This window comes from Podarcis vaucheri (assembly GCF_965113315.1).
Source record: "Podarcis vaucheri genome assembly, chromosome: 17".
Lineage (NCBI taxonomy): Eukaryota > Metazoa > Chordata > Lepidosauria > Squamata > Lacertidae > Podarcis > Podarcis vaucheri.
Genome location: NC_138755.1, coordinates 16,948,681 through 16,969,883, shown reverse-complemented (window position 1 = coordinate 16,969,883; position 21,203 = coordinate 16,948,681). Strand labels below are relative to the sequence as shown.

The window sequence follows — 21,203 nt, the reverse complement described above, 5'->3', positions numbered from 1 at the left end:
ACACACTGAGCATGTATATGCAGTGAGGAGTAACACTGGCTCATCACACACATGCTCATACACAATTCATTATTTTTTTCATACCAAAGTTTAATAAAATCACCCCTTTAAATTTCCCATTAAGCATAAATAGGAAATGGCATTTATACCTGTTGAAGCACACATTAAAAAAGAATTCAGTGGAAATAAATGTTTTTCTTAATCTGTCAGGGAAGTATCAGCAAGCAGTATTATTTCCTACTGAGGATCAGAGTCCTTTTATATTTACAAAGTATAGTTTTAAAAAGAAATAAAGGCAACACATAGTTAAACAATTCAGAAACCACAACATAAACAGCCAGAAAGAGATGTTTTCAGGTGCATTCAGATACAACAAAATGGCATGGAAGGCTGCTAAATATCTCTGTTATCCCTATTAGACAGTTCGTCTGTATACTCTAAAATCCAAGATACATAAAAGCCCAGTTGACTCCACAGCCATACTGGGAGGAAGTTTTCTTAATGTTAATGATGTTTCTAAGGTTGCTTTTTGCCGATTTTATTCTTATATGGCATATACTGCCTTGATGTATTTCATGTGAAGTGCAGAATACATACAGATACCTAAATAGATAACCTAAGATCCTAACTGCTAAGTGATCACATAGCAATTCATGCTGGAAAGGCTGTCGCAATACTCATATGAGCCATCACCAGTGAATGGAGCCTAATGTGCTTGGGCCATGTAATACTTTGCTTTCTCTGTTGGGCTATACCATATATAGGATTTAGGCTGCAGTCCTATGTACATTTCCTGGGGGTACCATCCTTTGAATAGTGAACTTATTTATTTCAGAATAAACAGAGTTGTCCTGAGTGTACAAACCATCTCATTGGAGGGGTCCCTTCCAACTCTACAAATCTATTATTTCAGTTGTCAGAGAAAATTCTCCAAAGCTATAGAAATCACAGCAAGGATAAGTAGGGATGGCAACCCAGTCAGATGGGTGGGGTACAAATTTTATTTATTTACTTACTTGCCCGCCTGTGACCATTCTGATGCTGCTGGACTACAAAACCCATCATCCTGAACCATGGGCCATTCACACTGGATCTGAGGGGAGTTGGAATCCAACATCTGCAGGGCCATACGTTTTGCCGCACCTGATTGACGTGGTGGAACTACAGGTTATAGCAGCAAATGCAAGCTTTCAGAGAACAGTGAATTGAGAAGAGGCAAGAGCGCTTTGCTCTTCTATTCTGATTATCCCCTGCAAATGTCTCCTGAAGCTGCCCCACTTCTTGTGATTTAGCATGTATTTATAACACCCATCTGTGAAGGGAGGGATTATTTAAAAATGGCCTGGCTTGGGGGATTTTGAAAGGAGAGTCAGTGCACAGGAGACCGACTGACACCACTGTGCCCCCATCTGACCAACAGTTCTCCCTTACAATCCTCTCCCATCATTGGCTTTCTTTGCCACACGCAGGATTGTTAGCTCTGAAGTACCACCCTAAATTTAACAAGGCTCTGGGAAACTTTCTCAAAATGTCTGTTGCAAATGCATTGGGGAATATTAAACGAGGCTAGGCAGAAATTCATCCTAAATACAAAAAAAGTGCTGAGGGCGAAAAACATCTGTATTTTGATGTTGAAAGCCAATGATTAGAAAACATTCCTTTCTTTACCAATTTTGGGTCAGAGGAACCATTTGTAACTTCCTCTTTCTCCTAATAAGTTAGAGGTTTTTTTTTAAAAAAAGGACTACAAAGGGTTTCATTATTTAGGTCTTTAAAGAAACAAAAAACAACTTATCAAATGTTACTAGTAGTTGGGGTGTGGAAAAAAAGGCTTCATAAGAGATGTGGGAGCCAGAGACACTTCAAAATGAATCCGTCTTCAGTTTTTGAAGCTGAAGATCTAAATGCCAGTGAAACGGTGATTTACCCCCATACCTGCAAAATTAAGAGATGGATGACAACTCCACATAGCCCAGCGTCATTGTGTGACTCTTTCAAAGGACGCATTTTATTATTAGCATTTCAGAAACTTCCTAACAGGCCGACTGCTCCTGTGCTGTTCGGCTCCTTCACCACTAATGTCAATAAAAAAAGTTACAAGCATAAACTCATTTGCCCTCCTGTCCCAGCAGGATTGCCCCAGAAACTTGGGGCTGCTGCTTCTCCCTTCAGCACTGGAGTGCACCAATCTTAAGGGAAATGGCATTCATATTCTGAAATTCAGAAACTGCAGCTCCTATGAGAGTTGTACCCTTTTCTGACTGCATAGATGTGCCCTTTGGACAGTGTTTTCCAAACCCTTTGGTACCTGGGAGACAGCTTCTTTGAATGAAAGTGGTGGGTACAATTCACTATTTTTTTTAAAAAAAAAAAACACCACCTAAATGTCATCAGCATTGAGAACAATGGTCAGGCACTTTCCCAGTATCCCACCTTCCTCTTTGCCTGGTCAGTCAGGGCTTAAAAATAATGGCAACGGACAGTGGCGATTTACTAGGAGATCCCACCACTCTGTCACCAAAATGTAGCGGATCGCACCGCTCTGTCACCGATTGCGGTAGATCCCACCTAGGTACACACTCTGCACCCAGGGTTATCGTACGGGCTTTGTGTGGAGGTAAAGTTAGATCCTTGGAGACTCAGGCAGAAGTTGAACCAATACAAAAAGATTTATTTTGCAGAACAAAGTTGATAAAACAAAGGATGTGTCAGGAGATGTTCTTTCAGGAAACAGTTAACTCATTAATAATTACACTAAATCTAGTGGATGTTTCAGGCTTCTAACAGGGTCATAAACGCACAGCTTCGTTTAAATGCTGGTTGCTTAATTCAATTACTACTCTTCCATTAGGTGTTGCAGGTTTCTAAACTAGATGGTAAATGCTCAGCTTCTTTCCACTTACGGTACTTCACTTCACTTCATTAACTTATTTGCATAGGTGTTGCAGCTTAATACTTTGGTTCTTAAGCAAGGTGGTACTTTCTGTCAGTTTTCCAGCCTTTTATCAACCACATTCCTGAGGCACTTCTAGCAGTGTAGCAGGTCCAAGGGATTCCCACACCCCTAACTAGTCTGGAAGTCTTCTCTTTCTAGGAGATCTCTCCTCTCCTGACTGAAATGAAACCCAAGGAGACAATCTCCTCACAGCGTTTACTTCTCCTGCTCAAACTCAAGCCTTCCCGTTAACTCCTCTCTGAATATTCTCTCCCAAAACGCCAGTCTTCGAATCTAAGCTCAGAAACTCCTTTCTCTAGCTGTACTTTCCTCAGGGTGGGTGTTACACACAGACCAGAGCCAACTCTCCAGTCCCTCCTGCTCTCTCTCTCTAACCTTCTCCCTATCTGAACCCTCTCTCAAAAACGGCTCCTTTTATTCTCCCTCCCAAAGTGCGGGCTCCACCCCCCTCTGACTAGCTGTTTTGGTAGCCCATCAGACCAGCCCTCTGGTGAAATTCCAAGGCCCTGCATCACAAGACATTGGTCTAGCTTAGCTGTCCATCACAGGTGACTTATTTGGGATTACCCAGTGATTACTTGCTGAATTGGGACGCGGGTGGTGCTGTGGGTTAAACCACAGAGCCTAGGACTTGCCGATCAGAAGGTCGGCGGTTCGAATCCCCGTGACGGGGTGAATTCCCATTACTCGGTCCCTGCTCCTGCCCACCTAGCAGTTCGAAAGCACGTCAAAGTGCAAGTAGATAAATAGGTACTGCTCTGGCGGGAAGGTAAACGGTGTTTCCATGCGCTGCTCTGGTTTGCCGGAAGTGGCTTAGTCATGCTGGCCACATGACCCGGAAGCTGTACGCCGGCTCCCTCAGCCAGTAAAGCGAGATGAGCGCCGCAACCCCAGAGTCGGCCACGACTGGACCTAATGGTCAGGGGTCCCTTTACCTTTACTTGCTGAGTTACACCAAGGAATCCCACTCTGTCTCCCTTACTTGGAAGTTGTTTTAGACCAAGTCAAGTCATTAGTCCCTCTAGTTCATTATTGCCTACACTGTCTGGAAGTAACTCTCCAGGTGTTTCTCCCACCCACTACCTGGAGATGATAAGAACTGAATCTGGAACCTTTTGCATGCAAAGCCCTTGAGATGATGATGGTGGTTCTTCTATACCAAGACAGTGCAAACGCTGTATAGTTTCTTTAGTCTGGGGGGGGGGCCCTAGGGTGGCACTTGCTTCCTAAATGATGGCTTCATTTTTCAAGACGCACATTAGTTCTTCCGGCAGCATACAGTTTGGGAATCACTGACTTAGGCAGAAGCTAGGCAGTTAAGTAATTTTAAACCATATTTATGTTTAGTGTGTGCAGCCTATCTCACCACAAGCTTCTCCCATACTTTCAAATGTTGGTAGGTATGAAAGAATGTTAATGCCTAAACCGTGTGTCTGTTTTTCTCTGATTCACTACAATTATCTACCATCCTGTTTCGTTTTGTGTAACAAACAGATGTTGCCTGTGCAACTCATTTGCTGAATAAGGCCTACTTGATGATGTTTAAGTTTCCAATCTAGTTTTACCAAAGCCATTTGACCTTTAGCAGAAACAAAAGTAAAATGAGAATGCAGAACAGTGATTTATTCAGGAAAGAATTATTTATATACCTCAAATATGTTTTTCATTAAAAACGATATTTATTTATACCATACATACTTCAAAAACAGTGTTGGGTTTTTTAATTTTTTTAAAAAAATGTTCCTTAGATATCATTTAGCCATTTTTTAAAGGTTTGTTTTGCCTTTTTCAACATTTCTTCTTGCTTGGTTCCTAATAGCTGGGCAGAGGGCAGGGTTTGAAGAGACAGTGCAGTACAGATAACACTACAAAAGTTAATTTGTTTGGGAAGAACAAACCTTTACTTTTCTATGTTCCCTTTCACAAGCATACCGTACATACGTAGCATAAAACAAAACAAAGCATCTCTCCATTTAATTTTTATAAACGAAAGTAATTAAGACTTTGGAAAAAAGACAAAGCACAAATGAAAAAAAAAATCAAGTCAGCAAAAATTGTGGAGGTTTTTGATGTAAACATATTTTTTTGACATACTGGTCGGTAACACTTTTAAAAGAGTCTGTAGGAAATCTGTAAATAATGTCAGAAGTTGTGTCCACTATTTGAAAACAAAGAAATATGGCCTAAGATAAGGCATTTCAATTAATAAAGACATCTTTTTCTTTTTCTTTTTTACACACACATGGAGATACTGCAACTAGTATTTATATTTTTGTTTTAGGAGAAAAAAAGTACTGTAGCATATACTGCTTTCAAACAAGGGAAAGTTAGACAAGCCTAAGTCCCAATGAAAGGATAGGGTTTAGTTCAGTTGAGACTAACGTCTTCCTGTTGGTTCAAATGAGACTCAGCCACAACTAACTAGAGGTGGATGAGGGCCAAGGAAGACGGGGGAATCTATTAAACTGGAATAGTTTCCGCTAGTAAAATTAAGACTGGATTGCTAATGCCAATTTGCAATGAACAGTGGTTGAAATTGCACAACAGAGTCAGCTTGGAAGCTGAAAGCAACCCAAGTATTTCTGGTTTCGCAGTTACAAGAGAAATGTTCTAGGAAAGAAAAGCACTCTCTTTGAGTTAGCAATGCACTGTGTGCGGAAATATTCCTTGTGTATTCTTTAAAAAAAAAGAGAGAGAAAAGATCTGTTATATGACACACACCATAATGGTCTTGGCTGTAGGCTGAGCTTAAGTAAATATCATCATTCAGTCAGTATGCTGTGGTAACGCAGGCTGCCATTGCGGTTTGCCATGCTCAGACAACACATGTAAACACCAGAAACAAAAAGAAGAAGAAAAAAAGATTTGGTGAGCAGCTTCTCCCTGTCTTCCTCAATCATTGGCCTCTCCTCTAACACACTCTTTCCCAACTCTACTGTAATTGTTCTCTGACAAATCATGTTGGGAAAGTACAAAAGATGAAAACATGAATTTTCGGTTTGGGTCCCTCCCTATACGCAGCCACCAGCTTCCGATTTCTCCAAAGGGGAAGTTACCCAATCTAATGAATGGCACACCGTTTCCAAGCTTTAAGTGCTTGTGCCATTAATGGCTTTCGATTGCTTCTATTAAAAAAAACCAAAAACCATGCCTTGATCATACCTCGGCACTTTCCAGTGCACACCAGACAACTTTGCAGAGGTTAGAATTGTTTTTCATTTTCATGCAACTAAAGCCCAAGTCTTCAGTAGAGAACATACAAATTCATTTCAGGAATTCGGATTTGGCCCTTAAGTCACTGTGACCTCCTTCTAAGCTACTGCAGATCAAAAGTAAGTCCCACACAATTCAACTGGACAATTTCAACTGGAAGCCCATCCTTTCTCAGTTGAAGAAATGTCTCACACTGTGAAGCTCTGCTTTTTTTGTCTATAAACCTACAGACTCACTTGTGGATAATATTTAGAACCTGAGAAGGACATTCATGTGTATTCTCTCCTTGCTCCCAAATTCCTAGGATATTTTTCCCCGCAGGCCACAGCAGCTGATTATATTTTGGTTACTGAAAACTTGTGCAAAGTTGGCAGTTTCGTGTTAACATTTAACACTTTTATTTTTTATTTTATTTGTTCGGCATTCTCGCCCCATACTGACCGGACCACTTCTAACAAAGTGTTAATTCTTTCCTTTCTTTTTTTTCTTAATCAATAAGACACTGAAAGTATGGCAATACTTTTTAAGGGAAAAAAGGGTATGGATATTATTACACATCCCCACATTGTGTAAGAAAAAAGTGCATGACTGGATTTATGTAATAGTAACAAGACAAAAAAAAAAATCCCTTAAAAAAAACCTGTATCAGATCAGGTGCTCTAAAGCATGCCAGCACCTCCCCATTACGCATCTCTAGCAGGTAGTTAAAAAACAAGACCTTGTGTTTTCTTCTTTTTTTCTTTTTTTCTAAATGTGCACTGAAGCTAATATAAATGAACAGAGCTAGCCAGCAAACTATTCTCCCCCCTTCCCCGCATATCTAACAGCTGGATGTAAATGTAAAACCGAACCGAACAAAAAACAACCCCCCCCCAAATAAAAATAAAACAAAAAGTTAACCACCATCAATACAATTGTTTTACATGATAGGCCCTTCAAGGCTCAATATATACAAGTGTAACAGCCATGTGTAGTTGATGGTCCTCTCAAAGGTTTAACATTCACAAAAGACAATTGTACTTGTTCTCCCCCCACCCTCTCTCTGCAGTGCTGTGTTTCCTTGTGCCCCCCTCCCCTGCATTTCTCCCCTTCCTCAAGATTGCAGGCGACAGTCAAAGGTAAAAGAAACAGTCTCTTTGGAGATGACCACGGGTTTTATAACAAAAGTGGGGCTTCAAAATGCAAGTTTGTTTGTGTTCGTGTGTGTGTGTGCGTTCGTTTGTTCTCTTTGAAGCAGTGGAAATTTCCTCCCAGGTTAAACTTACTACCCCAACCCACACAAAATAAAAACAGACAAACAAGAAAAGAAAGAAAAAATAGAAAAAGGAAAAGGAAAAAAAAGCACCTGGTGTTTGTTTTTTTCTGTTTTGTTAAAAAAGAAAAAAAAAGATATATATTTATATTTATATATATATATATTTATATAATAGTCTGTAAATGGCAGTTCAAAGTAGCGGAAACCCTCTGCGAGAGCTACTGGCGTTTGCCACGTCCATCTCTGAACTAGTCTAGTGAAGCGAAGGGAATGTTTTTATGCAGGTTTGGGTTCTGACTGTGCCGGTTCCGGCTGCGGACAGAAGAAAACATCATGTTGCACCCAGGGATTTTGCACTTGTGCATTTCCCGCAGGTGCACAGTCTTGTAATGCACCCTGAGAGTCCCCTTGTTGCTGTACATTTTGTGGCAAATGTTACACACGATCCCCCCATTGCTCATGGAAACGCTGTTGAACATGAGGGAGCCCGGGACTTCGGCGCCCACGCCGACCCCTAAGGCCGGGGCGTCTGCCTTGTGTGACGACTCCCCACTGTCACTTGCGCCGTCCACATCATCAAGGAGAATCCCCTCGTCGCTCCCCGCGTCGGATTCTCTGGAGGAATGGATGCTACTGCTAGACTGGATGCTGGAGGTGGTGCTGAGGTCTAGCACCATGTATTCTTCTGACATGCCCCTTCCGTACCCGTTCAGGTGGGAGTCCTCAGTACCTGCCGGGGAGGAGGTGTCTTCCCGTATGTCAAAGCCCATCTGATGCGGGGCGCCGTAGATCTTCATCAAAAACTCGTCGCGGAGGTCCTTGCTAAGCGAGGGCTGAGAAGTGTCCAGGCCCATGTCATCCAGTTCTTTGGTCAAGAGTTTACGGTGCAGGTTTATGTTAGCACTGTGTCTAGGAAAGAAATAGGAAGAGGGGGCGGGGAGGGAGGAAAAAACAACACACCGTATCGCTGATTACATTTGTAACGCAAAACTTGCAGGTCAAAACATAAGTTAGCAAGATGGGGATTTTCATGCAATCCTACTTCTATTGCCTCTTCTCTCGGAAATCCAGGCATTACTATAATGGGCACAAAGGCAGGGCAAAAATGCTACAAATCCACACTAGCCTGGTCTCTGCCCCACCCCATTTAGGATTACAAGGAACTTCAGCTACTCAGCAACGTAACCTGTTTTGGTTTTTGACCAACAGATTACTGCAGCTCTTACAAAAGGAGCCTCTTTCAAAAAGAACTAGGCAAGAGGGAGAGAAATCAGTAGAATCTCTTTCTATATATACACAACTTTGGAGCTGCTGGTTATAGATTGGGATTGTAATCAAAAAGACCAGTATAAACTGGAGAGACTCTGTAAGCAGTTAGGCTAGTTTTATCTTTTTTCCCAATAAATGTTTCTGGTCAAGACCAATCTTAAATGGAATAAAACAGTGAAATCTTTGAATGGATGAGGTCTTTTGAGCCTGATTCAACAAGTGTTTAATATAATCCTTGCTTAGGGCTACCACAGATTCCAGTCAGGCATTTTGGCTTAAAAGTTGCGCATGCAGTGAAATTTGGGGCTGCAAGAGTAACTGAAAAACTAAATCCCTGTTGAGTGGAATGACTTATAAGAGGAGTTGTTGTTTTAAAATAGTAGTGGAAGAACGTGTGATTCTGTGCGACTTAAAACTGAGCCATGTCCACACAAATTGGGCCTTTTTATATGTGCGACTTAAAACTGAGTCATGTCCACACAAATTGGGCCTTTTTATATGTGCAACTTAAAACTGAGCCATGTCCACACAAATTGGGCCATGATCGTTTCAATGCCCTTATTATGTTCATTTAAATCCATTGATTTCTCCTCTCCCTCCCACCCCAGAAAATCCTCAGGGTTTGGGCAGAAAATAATAAATGAAAAGTGGAATATGCAAATTCATTACTGAAACTTAATGTTTTAAATTCCATAGATTATCTGTCACTGTCTGCAAAGCAAGTTTGGAGTCCTGTAACAGACAGCATGGGCCACAATACATCTCTCATTATGGGCTCAATTAATTGCCAGGTTTACATATCTTCCTGTTTCCAGGTGTCATTTGGCAAAAAGCAATTGGGAGGGCTACAAGGTTACTGAATACCTTGAAAAGCATGAGTTTGCAGGGTTGTGGGGGTCACTCAACATGCACAGCCAAGAGGAACAATGATATTTTATTATATGCAGCCAGTAAAGGCTGAGGTGGGGTTGCTTGAGCTTGGCCTTGTCACAATGTGAACCCACAAACTCTTGCTCCAACTGACAGTAGAGCACTCAACATTTCAGTTGTGCATTTACACAAAGCAAATGCACAGCTGAAAAATCTGAGTGGGGTGGGGGAAATATGTCCTAAAATAAAAAAAATAAGAAGAGTTTCAAATCCAGTTATAGTTGCACACTACAGTGTGTTCCGGGGGACGCGGGTGGTGCTGTGGGTTAAACCACAGAGCCTAGGACTTGCCGATCAGAAGGTCGGCAGTTCGAATCCCCGCTACGGGGTGAGCTCCCGTTGCTCGGTCCCTGCTCCTGCCAACCTAGCAGTTCGAAAGCACGTCAAAGTGCAAGTAGATAAATAGGTACCGCTCCGGCAGGAAGGTAAACGGCATTTTCGTGCGCTGCTCTGGTTCACCAGAAGCGGCTTAGTCATGCTGGCCCGATGAGCCAGAAGCTGTACGCCAGCTCCCTTGGCCAATAAAGCGAGATGAGCGCCGCAACCCCAGAGTCGTCCACGACTGGACCTAATGGTCAGGGGTCCCTTTACCCTTTACCTTTATATGGTGTTCCTGTCTAAGGAAGTGGTGGGCAATGTGCTTTGCCATGTGGGTGGAAATGCCTGCCCTCATTCTCTCCCTGCAGTTCAAATGGGGGCTGCGCTGGATGCTGGCTGCTCAAATGTGCATTGTGAGGCAAGATGCACATCTGGGTGCATTCTGGGTGTGCAGTTCCCAATCTAACAAAGCCAACTGTTTCTGTACATGGATGCGCCTTCCAAATTTGTGTGACTTGAGTGTAGGAAACCCAAGATGACAATGCAAGATTTCTTTATATCATTTGAACGTCATTGGTTCAAACAGTGGATTCACCGAGAGCCTTTCTCTCAACCAGCTGGGCTCCCAAAAGTAGCAGAATAACCCAAGTGTGCATTATAGCGGGCTGGGAGGGTGTAGAATAATGTAAACTTGATTTTCCATATCTATTTACATGATTCATCATATATTGTCATAACTCATTTACCTTATTAAATATAGCAAAGTAGGATAACAACCTACTTTCCCCTTTGACAGAAGGCAGGTGGCTGTTGCTGGTTTAAGGATGATTGATAATTGAGGGGAAGTAAATTTGGGTCCCATAGGAGCTCTCTCTATGGAGAAGAACTAGCGAGAAATATGTCTGATATTTTTTTCAGGGGTGGGGAAGGAGAGATGCAAGGCATATACTGTCCGTTCATTCCCAACGAGACAGCGATCCTTTCACAGAAACTATTGTACTACTGTTTCTTTCTAAGCACACAAGTGTGTTACACATGTACCCCACACTGCGCTTACGAAGGCTGAGCTTACCTTGTGATAAGATCAGCTTTCTAATCTTTTGCTAAATCGAGATCACAAAAGAAAGAGGGAGACAGTGAGAGAGATAGAAAGAAGGAGACAAGAGAGAAAGAGAAAGAGAGAAAGAGAACAAATTCACATTCCAATCCAGTCACATCTGGCTTAAAAAAAAAGAAAAAAAGAAAAGAGAATCTTAAAACAATAAAATACAGGCTAAAAATGCTTCGGCCATGAGATCATTTTCTGTCACCCATCATCTCACTTACACTGTTGTCCTGATGGTTACCGGACCAACTGCACAATCTAAAACCATAAATCAAATCAGACACAGGCAAATTCACATCATCCACAGATTTGTTCTGAACAGATGCATGCTGTATTCACATCCATGAATGATAAATAAACAGAAAAAAGGCCGTACAGGCTCCTAGACAGAATTATTTCTTGCCCATTCTAGTGTCAGATGGCAAATGATTCAAAGGGAAAGTTTCTAAGCAAAATACAGGAAGCACTTAGCTGTGAACGCCTGCATGTTAACAAGCTGCAGTTGTTTTTGCTAGTTATTGCACATGTGTAACAGTGCTATTGAGATTCATGGTCCAGTTACTGACACCAAGAAACCATATCTAGGATGTCTGCTTGCTTCCCTGACTGCATCTTACAAGCAAGCAGAAACATGTGGCAGCTTTGGCTGCGGCAGTTAAGTGGTTGTTCCATGAACAAGCTATCTGAGTGCAGGAGCTTGCCATGCCACTGCCAACTCTCATGGCAAAAACAAACAGGAGCACATAGTCAGCTATTGTACTTGAGCAACTCCCTCTTTTAAATGTGTGCATCCCGCCCTCTCTCTGAGAAGCTCCCGGTGGCAACATTTTAGTCTCACGACTAGCGTTGCCAGAACACACTGCAGAGAACATGCATGTAGTTTCTCCCTCCAATTATCTCCCAGTCTCGACACACACCTGCCTGTTCTAAGAAGCAGGGATCCAGGTGTGCCATGGAGCCGTAGGGTTGGTAAACAATGGGACTGGGTTAGGAATGGGTGAGAGATGGCTGTCCAGTCTTCTGATTCACGTAGAGCTACACACACACTTTCTGGGATGCAACCCAGCAATCCTAATGGCAGCAGCCCACGGTGGTCATTTAGAGGGAAGGAGTCTGACATGCCTAAGTAAGGCCAACTACCAGTGCTGGAATTACATATAAGCTAAACAAGCTATATAGCTTAGCCCCCCCCCCAAAAAAAAAAAATTAAAGAAGAAAATTGTCAATGACAATGTTTGCATTATTAAGTTTGTTATGAATAAAAAAAACATTTTGAGTTAGAGCTTAATAATTACTTCACTGTTAATATACTTCTTCTTAATTGTATTTCAGTTCAACAGTTTCTTTGATAAAATACCGTACTTTTCGCTCTATAAGACACACCAGACCACAAGACTGGTTTTTGGAGGAGGAAAACAAGAAAAAAAATATTCTGAATCTCAGAAGCCAGAACAGCAAGAGGGATCGCTGCGCAGTGAAAGCAGCAATCCCTCTTGCTGTTCTGGCTTCTGGGATAGCTGCGCAGCCTGCATTCGCTCCATAACACACACACACACACACACACATTTCCCCTTACTTTTTAGGAGGGAAAAAGTGAGTCTTATAGAGCAAAAAAGACGGTATTTTGTTATGTGCAAATGGCTTTAGATACCTATTAGGTCCATCAATTACCATATAGCATATATTCAACAGAGCCACAATTTGTTGTGGACAAAGGACAGCTGGACATATAAAGGGCCCCATTCCTTCAGTAGCTGAGGGCTTCATCAAACTGAAATCCGGCCCTGCCAACTACTGAACTACGTAGCTATGCAGATAATTGAACTAGGGGGGTTTCTGACATTCAAACCCACCATGCTGTTCACTGCACTGCACTGCACTGGCCTTGCCTTTATGTAGAGCAGCCTAACAGCATGGCACTGAGTCGAACTTAGGCTTGCCTTTTCCCAATTTCCCCCATGCCCCACTAAAATACACTACAAGCTGAGTTTTGTGTAAATGTAGCTAGGAAGTGCAAAGCCTGTCAATTCTCTCTTGTTTTATTCCTTGGTTTCCTGCTAGAACAGCCAGATTTGTCATGCAAATAACATCAGGGTATACTGAATGCAATACAATGCAAAGAAATATTAATATTGTTTCATCCTCTTCTCCAAGCGAAAGTTGCTTTCCTGATTGGTGACCTGTTAAAAGTTGCAGCTGGCTTCAGCTATCAATAGGAAATGATGCCATATCCATTCACTTATCATTTATAGCAGTAGCTATCAGTAATCTAATTAAACTTATGTACTGGCCGTTAATGTCTGTCAGGCAAATGATGTGCAGAAATGTGTGGACAAGTTCTGGCACTTTCGTCGACAAAGTCCCTTATCCGTTTGTCAGCAGTACCATTGGCTTCTCCTAATATAATTACATTGACTTTTATTCAATTAAGTGCCATTCCTAGCTTTTTTTTTAAAAAAACCCTTGCTTTATCAATTGATTCAGGTGTAATGCAATAATAAAGATGAACTCATTGCAGTGCATTAGCCCTGCTGTTCATAACTTCTGAACATGGGTTCATTCATAGCAGTCGATTTCCATTATGCAACCACAGTTCAAAAGAATTGATTCTGTTACATTCATTTCTTAATCTATATCACTCATGTTGGAGAATCCTCTCCAAGATCATGCGAAAATATAATCGGATACCTTGTGTTTGTGTGTGTTAGTGGGGGGCATACTATTATTCATTTGGATTTTTATTTTTTAAAAACATTTTCAGATTAATAGTGAAATAATGGAGTTCAAAGATACATTAGGACTGGGGATGCTTTATTCAAATGTAAAGAAATGTTCAGAGAGTTGACGTGTTATAGGCCTGGAGCTACTGGGCTGGGTGGGTGCAGCGCAGATATGCTAGTATTATACTCAAATGTTCAGTGATAAGTGCAATATAAATGCATGATAAGTACATTCAACAGGGACAGGGTGCATGTTGAATACTTAAAAGGCTTTAAATCTAGCTTCAGCCCTAAGACTGACCATTTCTACCTTACATCTAGAGATATGTAAAATCTTCCTGAGAAATGCTACTACTCTTACAGAAGTTCATCAAATGTTGCACCAGAGGGCAGACATCTAAAGTTACTTTCTTTAGGCAAAAATCAGACAGCTTAAAAGTGTCAGAATTGCCCTAAGAAATGTCATCAGTCTTACAAAACCTCTTTTGGCTTCTCTGCCCACCCCAATTATCTTTAAATTTCACTTTAGGTAAAAAAAAAAATCTGGTGAAAATCTTACTTAGTTCTTTCCTCTTCAGGCATGCGGAAACACCTGTAGGGAAGTTCTGCTTCTAAATGTCCATAAAATGGGAGATGGATTAATTTGTCAGTTTGGGTCAGTTTGGTTTCATATACACTTTCATGCAATTTTCTCCTAATATGCACATTTTAACTTTGCAATTTTGTACAATGTGCATATTTTTTGCAAGCAATTCCCCCACCCCTAATGTGCTGATCTTTAGGTGTTATGTTCACTGATGTATATGCATTTTTGTGTGTGCACTTTTTCATAATGTGTACATTTCAAATGCATTTTCTGTTTAGAAATGCGTTGCAAAATTCAGAGAAACGCATTTCCAAGAATCGCTGCATTTTTAAACAAACAAACAAACAAATAAATAAATAAAACCACACTCATTGCAATGTAATACATGATTTTAAAAAAGATTAAGAGTATATAGATGAAACGGCTTACTTCTTACTGTGTACACAACGAAGACAATACTATATTATTCCCCCCAATTATTATTCCCCCCAATTATTCTGTAGCACTTCCAGCTTGGCTTGTGCAATGTTATGAGAAGTGTGAATTTAGCAGGCTCACATTGAAAAGTGAACTGAACAAATTTCTCCCCCACTGGTACATTAAATATATTTTAAAGCTTTTCCTTAAATATCAGAGAACATCAAAGAAAGATGGTCAAACATTTTCTGCCTTTTATAAAGATTTCACTTTGGCCATTCTTCAGCCATATGACCTACAATTCTTACTGATTTTGACAACTGGTTACATCATATTTATTGTGTGAAATAAGTAAAATTTTTGAGCTTATCCCCCTCCACCCTGCTTTGGAAGTGTGTGTGATATCCTCCCCCCAATGATAGCCAATATATACAGTCTATGAAAAAATGTTCCCTGCTGCAGCCCCACTTAATTAACTGTGACAGGTTCCAATGCAGGAGAAATGAGTCCATCTAACTCAGGCATAGGCAAACTCGGCCTTCGAGATGTTTTGGGACTACAACTCCCATCCTCCCTAGCTAACAGGACCAGTGGTCAGGGATGATGGGAGTTGTAGTCCCAAAACATCTGGAGGGCTGAGTTTGCCTATGCCTGATCTAACTAGACTATGCAATGGTTAAATGTCATCTAGCTACAATAGACCAAGTAAACTATCCCAGAGCATGTCTGAAAGCACATATGCGAAACCTGTCTGGGTCTGGCCAGCACCTGGCTAGGAGACTGCCTGGGAACCATATGTATGTGGCCTTAGGTCCCACAATGAAATAAAAGAAGGATATCGGAAGATTAATAGAACCACAGAATTGCAGAGTTGGAAAGGGACCCAAGCATCATGTACTCCCAGGGGTGTCAACTAGTATAAAATACTGGAGGGACCCAGATAATCCCCGCCCCACATAATCGATCACAAGACCTGGCACATGCACACCATTTGAATGGCAATGTCCATCAACTTTGGGTTTTGTTTTTTTGGCTCCCTCAAATTTTTTTTTTGGGGGGAGGCAAAGGAACCACGGTCCCTAGCAGTTGGCTCCTGTTTCTATTCCTTCGCCCTACAATGCTGGAATCTGCTATATGATGGAAGGAATCTACTAGAGATTGTCAGCATCGTTACAAAACCAGTTCCAATAGTTCCATTGTCTTACATCCTTAGTGTCTATGAATTCAAAGCCTCTAAGAAGACTGGAGACTATAACATTTTTTGTACCGAGACTAACCTAGCCATTTCATCAAATCTTTTAATAATACAGGTGTTACAGAAAATGCCACAAATTGAGTGAATGTGACATCCACATATGGATACTGACAATTTCAGATAAATTCATAAGTATTCATATATTTCTCCGAAGCTACCCCCTAACCCTAACCCCAACATACGCCAAAGAGTGTTTGTCTGAAGGCCGCTGCTCACATTTAGCTGAGTATCGGTATATCTCTGAGATTTCAGATAGCTACAAAACTTGCCTGAGACTATCAGCAGTCTTAAGAAGTTTCAGCTGCTTAAGAGGCCTTCTTTTTAAACAATCAAGCAGTATATAATTTTTGCTAACTAAAGATGGACACCCGATTTCAGCTACTCATGGTACATATACACAATGCAAGGGTCGTGTATCAGCAGGGAGGGCAGATAAGGTTCCCCACTCTGTGAAACATCTACATTTCTATGCTCCATGAAAAGACTTCCTGGCACCTTTGCCCGCCCCCTCCCCAAACCAAACAACCAATAATCATTTGCCTTCCTCCACTCCATTTGGCCGGCAAGGCCTTTCAAAAATCTCTTCCTCCAGAGGCTGTCCTTGGAAGTGTCTGATTCTTCAGCCCACAAGAGTAAATAAGGAAATAAAATACACTCCTAGGTAATTTTCCACTTTTATTAGTAAGAACCTTACTAAAGTACTCTTTTGATGTACTGCATGAAAGAAATTGACAGAGCACTATTATTTTGTATTTAATATTGATGTATTTAGGGATTTAATTTAATTTTTTCTTATTTTGCCTTCTGTGAGTGTATGTACCCTGTATCTGAAGATGCATTCAGGTGGGCTGCATAACTGTGACCAGCTATGCAAAAGCCTTCATCTCCAAAAACGATCCTTTCTCTTTTTGGCATACAAACTCCAAGCACTACTGGAAGCAGTCTATGGTTCTGTCTATATGCATATAAAACTAATGGCATCCCGTTGTTTTCCCCCAAAAAACAAAGTGATGGAGTTTTGTCTTTGCCTTGTTTATGCTTGTATGTTTACTTTGGCCTGAAATTCAAAACAAAGCTTAGCTTGTGGGAAAATGTGTAAGCCAAAGCTATGATCCACTGTGCATTTAAATATTCAATAGTCAGATGTTTTGTTGTGAGGGAGGCCCAAAGGGGAGGAGAATAATTACAGAATAGCCAGAAAATAATTTATGGTTGCCGAATACGATTAGAAGCAAGGGTGGCTAACCCTGAGGCCCTCCAAATGTCGTTGGACTGAAACACCAGCCTGGTCAATGGTCAGGGATGAAAGAAGTTGTAAGTCCAACAACATCTGGAGGGCCACAGGTTCCCTATCCTTATTTTAAAGGTCAACAGTTAATTTAATGAAATTTAAAACCAAGACCGAGTGCTTATCAGGTAACCCAGTGCTTTGCATGCATTGGCCAACACAATGAAAGGTGGGTGCAGGTTGAATTTATACTGAATAATCTGGTACAATGTTGCCTTTATGCCTCTCCTTAGGTTTGCGCAAATGTAAGGGGGCGAGGGAGCCGCTTTTATTCCCAAAAGCTGAAAAGTCAGGCAGGGAATTTCCACAAAGGTGTAAAAGATCCCTCCCTCAGCTACAGTCTTGCATGAAATCTAAATGGAAACATCAGAATGAAAAATCTGTCTCAGTATGCAAATTTACAAGAACAGATAAATCCTGATGTTTCCTTTAAACAGAAGGAAGCCCTCAACTCCTTTGACACGATTGTGAGCAGATATGGCATTCTGATTTTACCTAAAAACTGGAAACCAAAACTTTATTATTTCTTAATCTTATCTTCCCAGCACCACAGAAACTGCCTTTCACCTTGCCTTTTCTTGCACTGAAAAAATGGGTAACCACAGAGGCCTGAAGAGTATATCTTCATATTTTGCTGTGTGCATGCAGTATCTGATGTGTGCATAACTGGTGATGCTTAATGGTAGTTCCCCCCCCCCATTGCCAGCGTTTCAGAGCAGTGGCTGTAGACAGGGCACTACTCTGCTGCCCAGTGAAATGCAAAACATTCTACTCCAGCAGCACAAGCGACATTTGTTTCTAAAGCTTTTTTTATGAATTGCATAGAATCTGAGAAAATATTAACCTTTCATTGGAAGAAAATCCAAAAGGTAAAATACAGTTCAGCACCTATTAAAAAAAAGAAAAGAAAAGAAGAAGAAGAAGAAGAAGTAAAGAAGTGCTTATTAAATGCGGGAAATAAAGGACAAGCAAATTCTTGCAAATTAGACGCGGAGCCCCAGTCATTACCATCCCTTTCAATATGAAACAAATCATTCACACTGGTCACGAAGACAGCTCCCTCTCCACTCAAATTATTCACTTGAAGATAAGCTCTCACCAAACTCTTTAGGGGTTTAACTAATTTACTGCACAGATACGGCACGTCTGTTGTAATAACAGGTAGGATGTATTGGGGTCGACCATTTATCAGAATTAGACTTCTTTTCTCAATTCGCAGTGAATGATGCTGCCTCCACCGTTCCTCATTCTCAGAGCTTGCCATCCCCTTATGGCCCCTAATGTGGCAGGCAAACAAAATTGACAGTCTCATCTTGTCAACAAGGGGCGATTCTCCCGAGAAGCCACTTAACTTTGCAGAGGAAGCAATGTATTAATGTGCCTGTCCCAGGAATGTTAATCATCTTCAAGCTCCCTCTGACTTTGACATGAACAAAATCACCAAATTTGTTTACTAAATGAATCGTAATATGCTAATAAGAGAGCATGACATATATGGTAAAGCCAAACAGATGGTTTGTTTACCCCACTTTGCAACTTTATAAATGCTGTAACTCGGAAGATGTTAGCAAGAATTATTGGGCTGCTGGCAGGGGCGGCCAAGACTTTTGCATACAAAATGCAGAGCCAGAGTAAAAGGAAAAGCAATTTGTTATCACCAAGGAATGCACGCTTCTGCTGATAGTGATATTATGATGTTTGGGCAGGTCATGCAAGGGGTTTTAGCGTGGAGTTTTCTGTCTGCCATGTCATCTGCTAGTGCAGTTCTGTCATAGAAGCAAGACCTGAGAGCGCTGCACTCCAGAACAGCCTGGTAATTCAGTACATACCTGTTGAGGTGTTAAAACAGATGGCTCTTACGGTGTGAACAGAATTACATTTTTCCAACAGCTGCATGTGCTCACAAGCATCAAGGTCAAGGCACGTTCTAAATATATTACTATTGTTGGTCATTAAAAGATCAAAAGGCATTACAAACAAGAAGCACAACCACTGGCGTTAGTTGCCAGAGTTATTCAGGAGCGCTTGTAAGTTTCATTGTGACATGTCAACCTGACGCTTTACCAGCTGCATGGATGCAAACTGGTCTAGAAAATTTAAACGAAAAGATCGACCAAAATTATCAACATTTATCCACCATTTTTTCTCAGATTTAGAAGACAGCAGCAGTTTAGGCAGGCCAGCTTCACAGACCTCATTGCTTGGTATCATCAGGCCCCTGCCATTATCTAGGTTTTTCATCTACACACAAAAGCTTCATACATACCTGTGGAACATAACTCCGGTGGCTTTTTTATAGGCTATCCACAAAAAGCAAAATTCCTTCTCAATGAATAACAACTTCCTGAGATTTATTTCTCGGAACATATTTTGAAGTGAGAGTGATTTTTAAAATGAAATATTTAATCCAAACATCCTCCTCCCCTTTCTTATCAGAACATCCAAGCAGGCATTTGTTACGCTGTTTGGGAATCTCTGAACTGAGTCCGGTGAGACCTTGTCCACCGGTTGGCGAACAAATAACAAATAAATGGCCAAAATCCCAGTCTTTGATATTTTTAAGTTGACTTGTCTGCCTATTGCAGTGGTATAACATTTATTATTTTGCTTAATTTATATACTGCTCAATTGCAAAATGAAAAGCAAAACCCTAAAAATGTTTTTGTGGTGCTGTATTGGAATGCCACTCACAATGTACTTGTGTTCCAACACATCAGTTAGGCAAGTTCTGCAATCCCTCTTCCCCCGTTCCAAAGGAGCAGGCTAGGGAAATATATAGGCTGTGATATATTTTGTGCCTTTTTAGTGTGTAAACAGCTCTGCTAGGAGCTCTGCTAAAGGGTCATATAGAAGATAAAAATTATTATTTTATATTAGAAATAATAACGATGACCTCAGAAAAAAATAGATGGAGTGATGTCCCTGTGATGCTATGTGGCTATTTTGGTTCACTGTGGTGCAAATCCCTTTGAGTGAGTACAATGTTCATGTAAGGCAACTAAAACATATAAAGTCTCCGGCATAACCTTGCTCCTAGCAGGCTTGGAGAATTTGCAGCACACTTTGGAATGCACTTTGAATTAAACGCTGGATATATGCAGAACTTTGAAAGGAAATGGTTGAAAAGGAGACTGCTCACACATGCATGCCCATCAGTTGATTATTCTCCCTTTTATGACTCACGGTGAAATGTGTGAACTTCCTCTGCCGAAAAAGCACTTCTGTTGCAAGATGATATGACAAGGGGAACTGTGCTGCTTGATCGGGTGAACAGCACAGTTCAGCTTTCCATATCATATGATTGTAACGTACATTTATGTGCTAAACTTCAGCCCATGAATGTAAGCTTATTACTATATGCTACAGTGAAGGTGTGATGAACATGCATGCCTATCTGAGATAATGGCCTCCTGTTACAAACCCAAATGAGTAAAATGGTAACAAGTTTTACAATATAATCCCCCTGAGTTAGGGGTGAAATTAAAGCTTGGAGAAATACTCCTAAAACTGATGCCATTTTCTGTTGGATAAGCTGGCATTGTGCTATGGGCTACTTGTTAATTTAGGATAAGGACCGTGGATAACACGTGGACTGCATTTGAAATGATGGAAGTCATATGGAATGTGGAAGTTGAGGGGAAGTGTGTGGAACAGGTCTTGGTGTTCCAATTTCTGGGAATGGAGTTGAGAGATGACCTAACCTGGGGAGAAAACAGTAAAGACCTGCTGAAGAGAGCACAGCAGAGGTTATATTTTCTGAGAAACCTCCAGAAAAATAATCTTTCAAAGGACCTGTTGATGGCATTTTACCATTGTACTATTGAGAGTGTATTAACTTATGGTCTGTGTGTGTGGTTTGGGAGCTGCACGGTCAAGGAAAAAAACAATGCT

At 41.1% G+C, this 21,203-nt stretch overlaps 1 protein-coding gene across 11 annotated transcripts in view; it reads right to left on the bottom strand.

The window, feature by feature from the left end:
• Positions 1–4,611: 4,611 nt before the first annotated feature.
• Positions 4,612–21,203, bottom strand: part of BNC2 (basonuclin zinc finger protein 2) — a 409,457-nt gene continuing 392,865 nt past the window's right edge. For 8 of the 11 annotated variants that reach the window (XM_082204620.1, XM_082204618.1, XM_082204619.1 and 5 more), the window contains one exon: positions 4,612–8,333. In XM_082204620.1, coding sequence (XP_082060746.1) covers positions 7,673–8,333 — 661 coding nt within the window. In that variant the 3' untranslated portion in view covers positions 4,612–7,672. Of the gene's footprint in view, positions 8,334–11,013; positions 11,045–18,156; positions 18,201–21,203 lie in introns of those variants that run through there. The other 3 variants (XM_082204625.1, XM_082204617.1, XR_014214776.1) reach the window with 3 other exon arrangements.